This window comes from Pleurodeles waltl, chromosome 2_2 (genome assembly GCF_031143425.1).
Source record: "Pleurodeles waltl isolate 20211129_DDA chromosome 2_2, aPleWal1.hap1.20221129, whole genome shotgun sequence".
NCBI lineage: Eukaryota > Metazoa > Chordata > Amphibia > Caudata > Salamandridae > Pleurodeles > Pleurodeles waltl.
The window spans coordinates 1,074,785,254-1,074,801,260 of NC_090439.1; the positions used below are offsets into that span (position 1 = coordinate 1,074,785,254).

The 16,007-nt window shown below is 43.7% G+C and overlaps 1 protein-coding gene across 3 annotated transcripts in view; it reads right to left on the reverse strand.

The window, feature by feature from the left end:
• Positions 1 to 16,007, reverse strand: part of LOC138282863 (serine/threonine-protein phosphatase 6 regulatory ankyrin repeat subunit B-like) — a 366,276-nt gene that overhangs the window by 130,705 nt on the left and 219,564 nt on the right. For all 3 annotated transcript variants that reach the window (XM_069220832.1, XM_069220833.1, XM_069220834.1), the window contains one exon: positions 10,166 to 10,294. In XM_069220832.1, the coding sequence (XP_069076933.1) occupies positions 10,166 to 10,294 (129 nt within the window). The remainder of the gene's footprint in view (positions 1 to 10,165; positions 10,295 to 16,007) is intronic.

The window sequence follows — 16,007 nt, forward strand, 5'->3', positions numbered from 1 at the left end:
AGCTCTGCAAATTCTGGAACCCAAGACACCAGACCTGTCCTCATTGCTGCAGGCAAATTAACAGTGCACCTGCAGCAGCACATGAAGAGCAAAAAATGCTCCATCTGGACAGAATGAAGCCCGTCCTGCTCCCAGGTACCTCTTCCTCCCCCAATATTCCAATGCTTTCCACTTGTATAGGCCAATCAAAAAATGTCTGCAATTTTCTCCCTGGAATCAGGGAAAACCATGTGGTGAAGGACCCTGTAGCTCACTGGAATGTTTTATTTCCAATTCTGATGAGGAAACGTGATTGCTAGAGTTTGTTGTAGGGATACAGGTCAGAATTGAAGATTCTAGCCCTCCTGGGACCCAGACCAGATTATGTCAATCTTGCAATAAGGACCTAAGTGTTTTCTTCACAGAAGCAATGTTTTCATTTGTTTGCATGTGTTCAATAAATGTCTACTCATTTTCAATACTCACAATTGCCCAACCGCCCTAAATGGTTGCATAATTCAAAAGCCATGAAAGTCAAACAAGCTCAAAAACTTTTTTACCAACATTGTATCATGGCAGCAAGCAAATCAAAACCAGAGTAAAGCACAATATTTTGTGTTAAGACACACTTCCTGTCACACAACATAAAGCATGTGGTTAATGCAGATACCAGATGCAGGACCAACTCTTCAACACGTCACTAGCCACCTTCAATGTCTATTTCTTCACCTAGCAAATAGACTTATCATGCCTTCTACAGCATTTGGATTTAAAGAGAGTAAAACTTGTGACTACAGTAGACCAGTGTGGATATAGAGTGCATGAATAATTGGATTCAGGGATTAGGTAGCTCCATTTGGACTGGGAAATCGCATTCCAGCTACACGAAAGTAGTGTAGTTCTTTGTGTAATATGGTAAGCTAACACCATTTGTCAGCATTCTCAAGCTAATCACCAGTATTAGTGATTAAAGTACTCTTGGAAGTTGACTCAGGTCACGTTACACATTGTGGGTATTCAAATTCTAAAGGACTATTAGGAAGTATGAAAGAAATTGGAAACCGGACTAGGAACACAAGGATGTCTTGGCTTCACACTGTATCATCTTCTGAACTTCTCCTAAGGTGCAGGCTGCAGCAAGGCTCTAGTTGACTAGTGCATTGAAGCATATCAATAGATGGAAGAGTCCCATCTATGCCTGTAGTGATGCAAGATGTAGGAATACCACATGAATGAACAACATGGTTTTGAAATACATAGAGCACCATGGAGACAGCATTACGTAGGAGCAATGTTTCAGACATCTACCCAGCTGGTCTCTTTGCTCAGGAGTGGGGACTTTGTCAAGATGCTCAAGGACTGTCCTGGATCATAGAACATACCTTTAATAGTTAGTTGTAGTCCACTGTTTCAATTAGCTGCTAGCTGCCAGTCACCTGGATTCTATTCCACAAAGTGCAAACAGAAGTCAACATTGTTTTAGTTTGTTGCATGCTTGGCTCTCATCACTGAGAAAATACATTATAGGCTATGTATCTTAAAAGGAATGCCCCATGAGAGAATTTGTGCTCAGACCACAAGCAAGTCCGTTTTAACCAGTGTGAATTCTGGCAGAGGGTATTGCTGTGGCTTGTCTTAAGTTCCATCAATGCCATATGTTGCTTTGGTTTATGACTTAAGAAAAACTCCAGAGCGAGTTTGGAGGGGGTCCAGTGAGTCATACATGGCTCATTGGACCCCCTCCAAACTCTTCAAATGTGGACTCAGGGGCACAGATTGCTGCAAGAGTTCCAGAAAAGAGACAGGAGATCTACAACACATGCTCCTCCATTGCACATTCTCTAACAAGCTTTGGTCTAGGGTCTGGAATTACCAGGTCTCCAGATTTTGCTTACTAAATGGTCTCCTGATCTTGGTTCAATAGCACTTGGTGCTTTCCTCCCTAAAGTAACCCACTCTCTAAATGAAGAGGAAATTCTTCTATTAGACATACTAGTTTCAACCCGCCTCAAATCTGTTCTATCAGAATGGAATAACCTACTCAACTTATCAATCTATACTTGATGGGACTGAGCCCAATTTACCAGAGGTGCAGATAATTCTTTAAACACCTATATGAAAATCTCATCAAAGAAAAAATAAGAAATCAGGATAGGACTGGACTCATACATTACTGACCATGTGTCACCAAAAAGTCTCTACTCTTTCCGAGCTCACATCATTCATCAATACCATTCTACTTTTCCCTCTGCTTTTCTATTCAATATACACACTACATAAGTGACACCTTCACAACCTCCTGATGCCCACCCTTGTTCTCTCTCATCCTCCCTCCTATTCCCCTTATCCCTCACCCCGCCCACTTCTCTATTTCTGCTGCCTCCATCTTTCCTCCTTCTCTGATATTATTGATTTAAACTTCCCTCCTTATCCATGTAAACTCCGTATATTCTACTGGTGGTCAACCACTGTAAAGACCATGTACAATGTGCTAATGTACTACACAGCTTTCTTACATGGGATGTTATACAACAACTCATTTACATACCTTGTCCTACCCACCAAACTGCACTATGCCATATAATTTCCTCTCTATCTGTCTTTATTGTTTTAATCTTAATAAAAATAACCTGAAATAAGCATAACTCCAGGGATGCACATCTTCATAGAGTGAGAAGAGGTCATAGCGCTCATGTTGTTGGTCATTCACCCAATTGAGAAAAAGAATAATTTGTTTTTTCACGCTTCAAGTTTAAGCAGTTTTCTACCAGCAAATTTCTGAGCAGAGGTTGTAAATAGCTTGCTGTTCTCAGCCGCCCCTGCATTTTGTGTGCATCTGGGTGTCATGGCAACAGACCTTCCAGCTCCCTGTTCATGAAGAAATCATGAAAGATGCTGGCACCGAATAGGTCACTCCCTCCACAATCCCATATCAAACACCACCAAGCAACCCCTGATCTAGAACCATCAAAGGAAAACCACAAGGTGAAGGCCAAGACCTAAAGGCTGACTGCAAGGAGATAGGTTACATCTGGAGTCAGATTGAAAAAAAGCCCAGGACAGAGATGTCTGGAAAGTCCTGGCGGCCTAGACCCTAGAAGGGATAGTAGGCATAAGTAGGTGTGGTGGGTGTAATCAGTGTACTTTTGGATTACATTTGTTGAAGACAGAACCAGTAGCTCCACGTACTTTACAGGAAGGAAGGCACATGCGGACTGTGCAAGACCTCATATTGGGCTACAGTGCATTTTAGGCAACCTACAAGATAACATTTGCTAGTGGTGGAATTGTCATTGGAATATGGTCTTATCCCAATATTATATGGAGATATTTTATTTTCCATCTCCTCAACAGTATTTATTCTAACACAGGTGAATAGAATACTTCTGTCTTGAGCCAGTGTCAAGCTAGGCTAGATCTCACAACCATAGCATTATTTACTACTAGACTTATGGATAACACATACATTAGCCCTACTATAGAAAGAAATAAAGAGTATTGTAAAAAGTACACTTCTACAAGCACTGCTCTAATTAGGTTTAATTTGTGTAAGGGGCATGTAGCGGTACGATTTATTCTTGCAGTGCAATAAGTGATTTTCGTAAGGAAATGATTTGTACCGGTATTATGAATTTATCACACAGGTTCTGCCAACCAGAATAAGCCAATGCCACTTGTACAAGCTCAGCCAGACACTCGCCATCCAAACATTAATAAATCAAAAGATTTTTGTTAAATGCGGTAATCGCAACTTTGAAGAGAAGTTCAGAAATTTTTTCATATAAGCAGAACATTAGACAGCATTTTACAAGAGAATAAGCATATGTTTTTCATAAATATTAACTGAACTGAATGCACGCGCACACACGTACACACACACACCTCTAAACACTGAAGTCATTTAGAACAAGTGTTTTGTTCCTTTACTGAGTTACAGCAGCATCCAATACATTATTTTTGAAATGTCTGAAGTAGGGATAGCTTTAACTCTCTGACAATTTTAAAAAAAACAAAATCATAATACAAATACATATATCATATACATTTATTTGCATATATATATATATATATGTACTTCAAATCTGCCCTCGTTAAATATCTTTATTATTTTGCCTCCACACACAAATGCATATAGGACAGACAATTAGGGCCTCATTATGACCTTTGCGGATGGGATACTTCGTCACAAATGTGACGGATATCCCTCCCGCCGTTTTACAAGTTCCATAGGATATAATGGAACTTGTAATACGCTGGTGGGATATCCATTACATTTGTGACGAAGTATCCCATCCGCAAAGGTCGCAATCAGGCCCTTAGTCAGTCCACTTCGTCCATTGACACTCCTCACTGAAATTGATCGCATTTTCTTGTGCATACGTGCACATTTGTCTGAGGAGATCCTCACACATGTAAGTTTACTTCTTAGCAGTAAACGAGGAAGGGACCACGAGGAGTGTCTAGAAAAACAGGTATAATTACTACTACGTTGGAGGGGTTTAGGGATAGGTAATGAGAGGCTAAGGGAGGGCTTAGAAAGGGGTTAATGTGCCAAATGCTCCCACCCAGCCCATTGCTATTCGTAAACTGCTCTTGTAAAGTTATGAGAGTTATAAAAGAACCCAAGACAGTAGTAAATCACTCCAGCTCAGAGCTGGAGTAATCCAGCACTACACACGGTCAACTACTGGTACTGCAGCACCCTCTCATAGAAAGTGATAGAGGTAGGGACTTAAAATAAACCTTTATATGAAATAATCACAAACTAGATTAAATAATTTAAAATAGTTTAAAATAGAATAAATATAATTACCTGTTAAAAAAACTAAAAATGAAACATATCTATTAATAAATTAGAAAATATTTTTACATTTATGAATTCATGTAACATTTGTTTCATTAAAATATAATCCAGTGGCTTTAAATTAATTCTATACATCACGGTTATTACTTATTCATGAGAAATAAAAAATGTGATCAGTTTATTTTGGTTGTGAATTTATTTTTAATCTGAACTTCAGAAAACAATTATTTTTTAAATGTTATATATTTGAAATACATAGTTCAAAATTATGTTAATTGTGCTGTAACATGTTTTATTGTGTTCTACATTCAAAATAAATATGCACAGTTACTTTGCATTCACCTGTTGTAGGAGGCTGGCCTGGCTTGTAGTGGGTACCAAGGGGTACTTACACTCTGTACCAGGTCCAGTTATCCCTTATTAGTGTAGAAGAGGTGTCTAGCAGCTTAGGCTGATAGAAAAGGTAGCTTAGCAGAGCAGCTTAGGCTGAACTAGGAGACGTGTGAAGCTCCTACTATACCACTGGTGTCATATGCACAATATCATAAGAAAACACAATACACAGATATACTAAAAATAAAGCTACTTTATTTTTATGACAATATGCCAAAAGTATCTCAGTGAGTACCCTCAGTATGAGGATAGCAAATATACACAAGATATATGTACACAATACCAAAATTATGCAGTAATAGCAATAGAAAGCAATGCAAGCAATGTACAGTCACAATAGATTGCAATGAGAGCACATAGGTATAGGGGCAACACAAACCATATACTCCAAAAGTGGAATGCGAATAACGTATGGACCCCAAACCTATGTGAGCTTGTAGAGGATCGCTGGGACTGTAAGAAAACAGTGAGGGTTAGAAAAATAGCCCACCCCAAGACCCTGAAAAGTAGGTGTAAAGTGCACCTAAGTTCCCCAGAGAGCACAGAAGTCGTGATAGGGGAATTCTGCAAGGAAGACCAACACCAGCAATGCAACAATGATGGATTTCCAGACGAGAGTACCTGTGGAACAAGGGGACCAAGTCCAAGAGTCACACTCAAGTCGTGAGTGGGCAGATGCCCAAGAAATGCCAGCTAAGGGTGCAAAGAAGCTGCCACCGGATGGTAGAAGCTGTGGATTCTGCAAGAACGAAGAGTACTAGGAACTTCCCCTTTGGAGGATGGATGTCCCACGTCGTGAAGAAGCTTGCAGAGATGTTCCCACACAGAAAGACCGCAAACAAGCCTTGCTAGCTGCAAGGGTCACGGTTAGGGTTTTTGGATGCTGCTGTGGCCCAGGAGGGACCAGGATGTCGCCAATTGCGTGAGGAGACAGAGGGGGCGCCCAGCAAGACAAGGAGCCCACTCAGAAGCAAGCAGCACCCGCAGAAGTGCCGGAACAGGCACTACGAAGAAGAGTGAACCGGAGCTCACCCGAAGTCACAAAAGAAGGTCCCACGACACCGGAGGACAACTCAGGAGGTCGTGCACTGCAGGTTAGAGTGTCAGGGACCCAGGCTTGGCTGTGCACAAAGGAAATCCTGGAAGAGTGCACAGGAGCCGGAGTAGCTGCAAATCACGCGGTACCCAGCAATGCAGTCTAGCGTGGGGAGGCAAGGACTTACCTCCACCAAACTTGGACTGAAGAGTCACTGGACTGTGGGAGTCACTTGGACAGAGTTGCTGAGTTCCAGGGATCACGCTTGTTGTGCTGAGAGGGGACCCAGAGGACCGGTGATGCAGTCTTTTGTTGCCTGCGGTTGCAGGGGGAAGATTCCGTCGACCCACTGGAGATTTCTTCGGAGCTTCTAGTGCAGAGAGGAGGCAGACTACCCCCACAGCAAGCACCACCAGGAAAACAGTCTAGAAGGCCGCAGGATCAGCGATTCAAGGTTGCAGTAGTCGTTTTTGCAGGCGTCCAGAGCAGTCAGCGGTCGATTCCTTGGCAGAAGGTGAAGAGAGAGATGCAGTGGAACTCTGATGAGCTCTTGCATTCGTTATCTACTGAATTCCCCAAAGCAGAGACCCTAAATAGCCAGAAAAGGAGGTTTGGCTACCTAGGAAGGAGGATAGGCTAGCAACAGAGGTAAGAGCCTATCAGAAGGAGTCTCTGACCGTCACCTGCTGGCACTGGCCACTCAGAGCAGTCCAGTGTGCCAGCAGCACCTCTGTTTCCAAGATGGCAGAGGTCTGGAGCACACTGGAGGAGCTCTGGGCACCTCCCAGGGGAGGTGCAGGTCAGGGGAGTGGTCACTCCCCTTTCCTTTGTCCAGTTTCGCGCCAGAGCAGGGCTGGGGGATCCCTGAACCGGTGTAGACTGGCTTATGCAGAGATGGGCACCATCTGTGCCCATCAAAGCATTTCCAGAGGCTGGGGGAGGCTACTCCTCCCAAGCCCTGACACCTTTTTCCAAAGGGAGAGGGTGTAACACCCTCTCTCTGAGGAAGTCCTTTGTTCTGCCATCCTGGGCCAAGCCTGGCTGGACCCCAGGAGGGCAGAAACCTGTCTGAGGGGTTGGCAGCAGCTGCAGTGAAACCCCGGGAAAGGTAGTTTGGCAGTACCCGGGTCTGTGCTAGAGACTCGGGGGATCATGGAATTGTCTCCCCAATGCCAAAATGGCATTGGGGTGACAATTCCATGATCTTAGACATGTTACATGGCCATGTTCGGAGTTACCATTGTGACGCTATACATATGTGGTGACATATGTATAGTGCACGCGTGTAATGGTGTCCCCGCACTCACAAAGTCCGGGGAATTTGCCCTGAACAATGTGGGGGCACCTTGGCTAGTGCCAGGGTGCCTACACACTAAGTAACTTAGCACCCAACCTTTACCAGGTAAAGGTTAGACATATAGGTGACTTATAAGTTACTTAAGTGCAGAGGTAAATGGCTGTGAAATAACGTGGACGTTATTTCACTCAGGCTGCAGTGGCAGGCCTGTGTAAGAATTGTCAGAGCTCCCTATGGGTGGCAAAAGAAATGCTGCAGCCCATAGGGATCTCCTGGAACCCCAATACCCTGGGTACCTCAGTACCATATACTAGGGAATTATAAGGGTGTTCCAGTATGCCAATGTGAATTGGTGAAATTGGTCACTAGCCTGTTAGTGACAATTTGTAAAGAGAGAGCATAACCACTGAGGTTCTGGTTAGCAGAGCCTCAGTGAGACAGTTAGGCATTACACAGGGAACACATACATATAGGTCACAAACTTATGAGCACTGGGGTCCTGGCTAGCAGGGTCTCAGTGACACATAACAAACATACTGAAAACATAGGGTTTTCACTATGAGCACTGGGCCCTGGCTAGCAGGATCCCAGTGAGACAGTGAAAACACCCTGACATACACTCACAAACAGGCCAAAAGTGGGGGTAACAAGGCTAGAAAGAGGCTACTTTCTCACACCTGTATTATAAAAATATTTTTAGTGTTTTTTTAGCTCAATAAACTTTGTATTTTTCCCTATGCCTTAGCATAGGGAGACCCCACAGTGGGGGTGAAAATGTCCCTATGGTAAGGGATCAGGACAATTAAAAATGTTTGTTAAACCTGATAAAACAAATGTAAACATATTGTTATGTTAAGTATTAATGTGAATTATTTGTTCTATATTTATTTTAAATGTAATACAAAATTAATGAACGGAGCAGCAATATTCATTTAACTTTGAATTAAATATTTAATCAAAAAATATATTACATTGTATACAAATTATTTTTCCGAAGTTGAAATGAAAAAGTTAAATTCCAACCTAAAGTTGAAATATATTTTTAATTATGTGTTATATATTAATAATTATTCAGAGATGTACAGAATTGAGTATAAGTAGTGCAGATATATTTTAATAAAAAATAATGGTACACTTATTTATAAAATCAAAAAAGATAGTTTACTATTTTATAATTAGATAAAAATGTTTTATTGTTAGATGTTTTGTAACATAAAATGATTTTATTTATACTTTACTCACTTTAAATATTTAACATAATCTAACATTATTTACAATTGGGTTTTATTTGAAATCCCTATCTCCAGTATTGTCTATGTGTTGCTGTACCAATGACTGGCCATCTGTGGTGCTGATCATACTACTGTTCGTTTTTTACAGTGGCAACATACACTCGTAAATTTGGCTCCATCTGCTGTTTCAGAGGGTGGAGACATGTAAGTTTGCACTTGGGAGTTACTTTACACTCAGATTTTATGCATAACCCAAAGTATTAAAGTTACTCAGAAAGTGTGAGAGTAACATTACTTGTGTAACTCACAAGTGTCCTAGTGCCTGTTGCCGGATGCTGCACACTGCCGTCCCCCTAAAGTGTGGGGGTTCGGAACCTGTGGAGGATTAAGCAGTTTCCTCCATAGGCCCCCCTGCTGGCTGGCTTGCCCTAGCTGTAGTTAGTCCTGTGGCCCGTCCTGGCCTCCTGGGAGTTCCTAGAGGAACCTCCCATCACCCCTAGGCCCCAATGTAACTCCCCCATGACTCCTTCCGGCAGAGAGGTGTCGTGAATAGGGGAAGTGGGAGAAACGGCCAACCAAATGGGGGGAGGGGAGCAGCAGAGAGTGGAGAGTGGAGCAGGAGCATCGGTACCAGGCGGCAGTGTCTGCTGGATTTGTAGTCAGTGGCATCTGCTGATTAAGTGGAAATTCCTGAGAGAAAGAGCTGAGCTGGAGCTCAGTTAGATCTCATTGGCTACGATACTGCCACAAGGTGCAAAGGATACCCTCATCCATACTTCCTTATACATGCTGTCCCTGTGGAAATTTGTCAAGTCAAACTTCAGAACAATAGATGGGAAAGCTTTTGTGTCCCCTCCCATGCACCTGGATCAATGCAACTGTCTTGTGCCCGCTGGACTCGTGATGTCCCATTTCTAAACTAAGAGAAGAGATAGCACAGTCTAGAGTAGAGTAACAAACTCCGCACACATCCAGCACCTAGCATCTATTTTTAATCAAGCATCTCCCAAATTAATTTTATAGCAACTTATGCACTTTATGTCTATTGTGGTTCTCTGCCAGTGAGAGTGAGTGAACTGTCACACAAGACTTTTATAAAGACTTTTTATTGTAATTTAAATGATAAATTTGACTTGTGTATCTCATACAATTGGTTTTTGTAACTAAGCATAAAGAAATAAATGACTCACAAGTGTAAGGTACCTTTCCAAATAGCCCTGTTAATGCCTAGTGTGTATGTTTTAAAAATATATAAGTTAATACATTTAATAAAAACATTTCAAGCTTACTAATGCCAGACCTTTTGGCTTTGCCAGTGTTTGATCCATCTGCCACGACTGGCGCACTACTTCACATACAAGGAAGGAACAGTGCTGGCAATTGCTCAGTCAGCATAGCACTATAAACAGATTTTGGAATGCTACCTGAGTGGTGGCAGAAGAGATGTCAGCATCATATTCCATGAGCATCCTGATAATCTTGGTGTCTTCCTCCTCTATTTGAATCAGGTCTTTCTTAACAGCTGCTGCCAAATGCAGTGGGGTCTCTCCTTCCTATGGGAAACAAAAAAATAACATGAATAGAACAGAGCAAAGTATATTTTATATTTGCATTCCTTTTAAAGGGAGGTGTTTGTGAGGGATCATGGAGGTTTCCTAGACCATCAATGGGAAGCAACTCATCCCAAATAAACAAATAGAGGCAGAAGGCACCAATGCAGCTCAAGAGATACCCTGAGCATGACCTGGGGCACACCACTGCAGGCATGTAAAATGGAGCCTCCATGCCTCTAGCACAAGTGAGGCGGCCTCCAGACAGACCATCAAAAAATGGTGGGCTTTTGTACGCTGGGCCTTTTAACATTCACAATAGGCTCCCAATTAGACTGGTGCTTTTCTGTGTTTGAAAGTTGGCTATAGCTCTCATTAGCTCTCATTATTTTAATGCACATTTTAAATTCACCTGTTGTACACTTGCATGGTACAGAGTGACCATTTTGAGTCAGGAAGTGCAGTATCATAAATAACTTGTTCATTTGCGTGTGAACCTGTAAACGTTCAAGGACATGTGGGCGCTGCAGCAACTAACAAATACTAAGGCCCTCATTACAAGTTTGATCGCCAGACCACCATGTTGGCGGTCTTTCAGACTGCCCTATTATGAATTGCGTTGGTAGGGCCGCTGACCAAAAAAGGCAGACCGGCAGCGGTGTCGAGGCGTGGAAATAGGCAGTGCGAACTCCAGCCCCCGACAGCTTCGCAACCAACCACTGACTGTATTAAAAGCCCAAAGCCACAGTGGCGGGCACCCATGGCTGTCAGACAATGGCGGTCCGAACCACAAGGTTTAGTGTCACCTAAGTAATACAAAATGGCACATTGGATGGATTTGAAAACAACGCAGCTGACACACATTGCCACACTGGACACAACTGCAAATAACACTATAAAACAAACCCCTTCAGGCACCACAATCCTCTGCATCTTCACTGTTAGACACAGAAGCCAGAGCGTATAAAAAATCTAGCTCTATAGAAAAGGCACCCCTTCAAATTATTTTTCAACACCTCATACCTCACCCTGTACACATTTCACTCCATTCACACCCTTTTGCGCTACCCCAGTTTAGTTACCCACTGTCAATTCTTATTTCCCTGTACAGCACCATATCACTGTCCAAAAACCCACGTTTTGCAGAGGATGAGTTGAAAGTCATGTTGGAAGAATTCATTAGAGTAGAGGTACAATTTTTTTGGAGCACAAGTCCAGCACACTCTCAGTAGGAAAATGGAAATGTGGGACCGAATAGTTGATAGAGTCAATGATGTAGGCCCCATCTTCTGCGCAAAAGAGGACATCAGTAAGAGGTGGAACAACCTTAGGTGAAAGGTGCAGGCCAAGAAGACTGGCGGTGGCCCTCCCAGTGCCCCATTACATCTCATTCAATGGGAGGAGAATGTCTTGGTTATCCTGCTTCCTGAGGGCTTGACAGAAATACCTGGGGGAGTGGAGTCTGGTAAGTCACAACACAAAAAAGATCACCAAAATGCCATGTCATGCATGCTCACTGCCCACCTTTTGCCACCTTCACTGTCACTCTAATCACCAGCCCATTGTCCTCCCCTCCAAATACTCCTGTATGTGAACTCCCAATTGAAGTGTACCCATCTGTGGTTTATTTTTTACATATTGAGTGCCTAGTACGAGGGTGACAGGACTGCAAATCTCAGGAGGTACTGTTACCGTAAATCCAACCACTAGCACGGTGTGCTTTTGTCCAAATGCCCTTTTGGTAATCTCTCAAATGAAGTGTATTCACCTGGGGATATACATTTGTATTGTGTGTTTACAACAGGGACTGACAGGACTGCTAAGGCCAAGAAGGCCTTGTGTCTGTGAATACAACCACCAGCCCAGTGTTTACTGCTACCGATACCCTTGTTTGGCAAGTCTCAAATGAAGTGTACTAAACTGGGGGGGGGGGGGTCACATTTGTATAGTGTGTGTGCCACAGGGACTGACAAGACTGCAACTCCCAGCAGGCAATGTTTCTGTAACTCCAACCACCACCACAGTGTTCTCTTATCCAAAGACAGTTTTGGTAATCTCTCAAATGAAGTGTACTCACATTTTTATAGTGTGTGGAGAACAGGGACTGACGGGGCTGCAAAGGCAGGGAAGGCCCTGTGTCTGTAAATCCAACCACCACCACAGTGTTCTCTTGTTCGAAGACCCTTTTAGTAATCCCTCAAATGAAGTGTACTCACCGGGGGGTTCACATGTGTATAGTGTGCGTACTACAGGGACTGACAGGACTGCAGCTCTCAACAGGCCTTGTGCCTGTAAGTTCAACCACCAGCCCAGTGTGCACTTGTCCATATAAGCTTGTTTGCTAACTCTCAAATACATTTTACTCACCTGGGAGGACACTACTTGTATAGTGTGTGAAGTAGAGTGAGTGACCTGACTGCAACTCTCAACAGGCATTGTGTTTGTAAGTCAACCGCCAGTCCAGTGTGCACCTGTCCAAATATCTTTGTTGGATAACTCCAAATTGAAGTGTACTCACCTAGGGGGAGCATCATTTGTACAGTGTGTGTAGTAGAGAGTGCAACTGAACAGCAAATCCCAGGAGGCAATATTTCTACAAGCACCAGCACAGGGTATCCTTTTCCAAATACCCCTCTCTGTCAACTCACAAATGAAGTGTACTCACCTTGGGGGATGATACCGGTCAGTTGAGTCAGGTACCTAAATCTACCTGATGGCAACTCACAGGAGGCACAGTTACTCTGACTACAAAAACAAGAACAGTGCACATTTGATAAAAAAGCACAGTTTCCCAACTCTCAACGTCAATTTACTCAGATGTGTGGATTCTGTTTGTATAATGTGCGTAGCAGAGGGAGTGACAGGACTGCTAAGGCCAGGAGCCTATGTAGCGCACACTTCAGACACAAGCTCAGGGTCCATATGCATAAATAGCCATGTCTGTGAAATTCCAAATGATGTGTACTCACCTGGGAGGATACAATCTGTGAAATGCTGGGAAGTAGAGGGATTGACCAGAAAGCTATGCCCAATAAGCCCTGTCCCACATACTCCAAAACCAAAATCAGTGTTCACTTGCCCAAACCCATCTAGTAGAGAAATCCTAAATGAACTATATACATCTTGGACGATGTAAATTGTCAAGTGTGTGTAGTGGAGGGAGTGACATGACTCTGACTCGCAGGAGGCACTGTTTCTCCAAATATCCAAAAGCCACCAGTGGTCACTTGATGAAATACCCTTGCCTGATAAGTCACATGTGAGGTTCACTCCCCAACTCTGAGATGTGTCTGGTTACCTAGCTCCATCGTGACCTACTAACCCAAGATTAAACCATTGAGAACAGGCAGTACACCTTACATAGTGTGCTAAACAATGATCCCAAAGGCCGCAAGAGGCATAACTAGACTGATATCAGCAGCACACACAAACACTGCACTAACCACATGATGACTTCTGTCACGTATACTACAAAGTCCTCGGTCTGCCTCTATCACAGTCAACTAGGCCTCAAAATGGCCAAAAACCTAACTTGCCTTGCCACTGTTTGGCCTGCACTAGTGGCAAGTTGACACTCTCAGGCCATCCCCCCAAGGAACAATGTTTTGCACATCTCAGAAGCTGTGCCAGGCAAGGAGAGCTGGCATGCTTCACAAATGTCATTTCAAAACAACCATTACAGTGTGTACCTGTCACAAAAGGTTTATCCACTAAACAACTATGTACAAGGTACCTGTGAAATGTCACTGTAAATGAGCAGAGGTAGATGTCAGAATACAACCAGTAACATTGTATCTTTCACATCAACAGGTTGTGCTGCCACTGGCTACAATGATTATCAAAATTATCATTTTGTAGTAAAAGGGACAGGGCATTGGGGATGACAGCGCTGAGGGGGGTTTCTTCATTGCGCATGTAAGTTTGGCCAGCCATCTCCGGCCGGCCAAACATACATGCGCAGGGTGCTCTCTCCAGCCTGGCACTGTGTTGCCAGGCTGGAGAGAGCAGGCAACGGCTTCCAGTCTGCCTGGGAGTGCCCTGGCTGGGCCCTCCCAGCCAATCCTAACGCTGCTCTGAGCAGCATCAGGATTGACGCAGCGCAGGCTGGGAGCCTGTGCCTCCTGTGAGGAAGAAGGAGCAGCGGCGTGGAGTGGAGGTACATTTTTTATTTATTTATTTTATTAATATTCCCCAATCCTTCCTCCCTCCACCCATCGCCACTGCGCGCCGGCCCGTCTCCTGCAACTCCGGCAAGCCGCGACTGGTGTTTAGCCTAAGTGAAGGATGAATGCCTTGCTTGCACATGATGACAACATATTTCATGGCCACATGATTACACACATAATGCAATTGGCCCACCACAACACACTAAACAAGTACAATGTGAACTTCTGACCTTCCACCTCTACCCAAACACTGTCCAACCTGCCTTGGCACAGGTCTCATAAACCTCAAATCTGTGACCTACATTACCTGGAACAATCCATGTTCATTTCCTATGTCGGGACAGCACCAGATACCTGCCACTGTCACAACTCTGAAATGCCCACATGAGGATGTCATGGGGAAGGTGCTTGTAAAAAGACAAAACAAGGAGTATAGGCTTTAAAAGATTCCTATTGCCCAATTCATATGGCAAGGAACTGGAAAGGAGATTACATTGCAATGAGACTGACACAAATTATGTAGCTACATCAAGGTGAGGATCTGTCAAAGGCGTACACTTCATGCACCCTTTGGCTGAATATTGCAGGGTATTAGCTCCCCAGTTCTTGCAAAAACAACCTACTACACAGATTCTAACTACAGTTCTTCATACAGTCACAGTCATTAAATCGCATGACATACTTACAATCAAGAAAAGTAGTTATTGATGAGAGCTTCCCACAAGTCAGCTCCTTCCTCTTCACCACTGTCAACCTCACTTGGCATTTCAGGAGGCTCACCCGATGGCACTGCAGGCTTCCCCTCCACTGGGATGTATGGGATATTCCTCTGCAGGGCAATGTTGTGGAGCATGCAGCATGCCACAGTAATCTGACACATTGTTCCAGGTGAGTAGAGGAGGGCTCCACTAGTCCAATGCGGACACCTAAATTTGGCCTTCAGGAGCCCAAAGCCTGCTCCACTACCCGCCTTGTTCTTCCATGGGCCTCATTGAAGCGGCCTTCCTCTGGCATTGTTGGATTCATTAGTGGCATCAACAGCCAAGGACGGTTTGGATATGGAGAGCGTCCTGTTAAGGAATGGGACATATGGGCAACAATGAGTCCCTCTTATCAGAATTGTGGCACCACACATTGCACACACCCAAACAGGACAGATGTGACTTACCAAGTAGCCAGGCCCTCTCTACAGTTGTGACATCAGCTGGGGGATAGTGCTGTTCCACATAATGAATGAATCATGGACTGAATCCGGATAATGGGCACAGACCTGTAAAATGTAGAGGGTCGGCAAACAGACAAGTTGCATGATGATGGAATGGAAGTTCTTTCTGTTGCGAAAGACTCACTCATTGACATGCGGTGGAACTAAGCCAACATGTGTGCCATCAATAGCTCCACCACATGTGCAAAACTATAAAAGTCAGCCTTCACATGGGCTAAGTCCTGATGTCGGAGAAACTGGATGTAGCTGTCTGGTGTTTCAATATTGCTGAGAGGACATCCTTCAAAACTAGACTGAACATAGGTTGGGACATGCCAGCTGACAG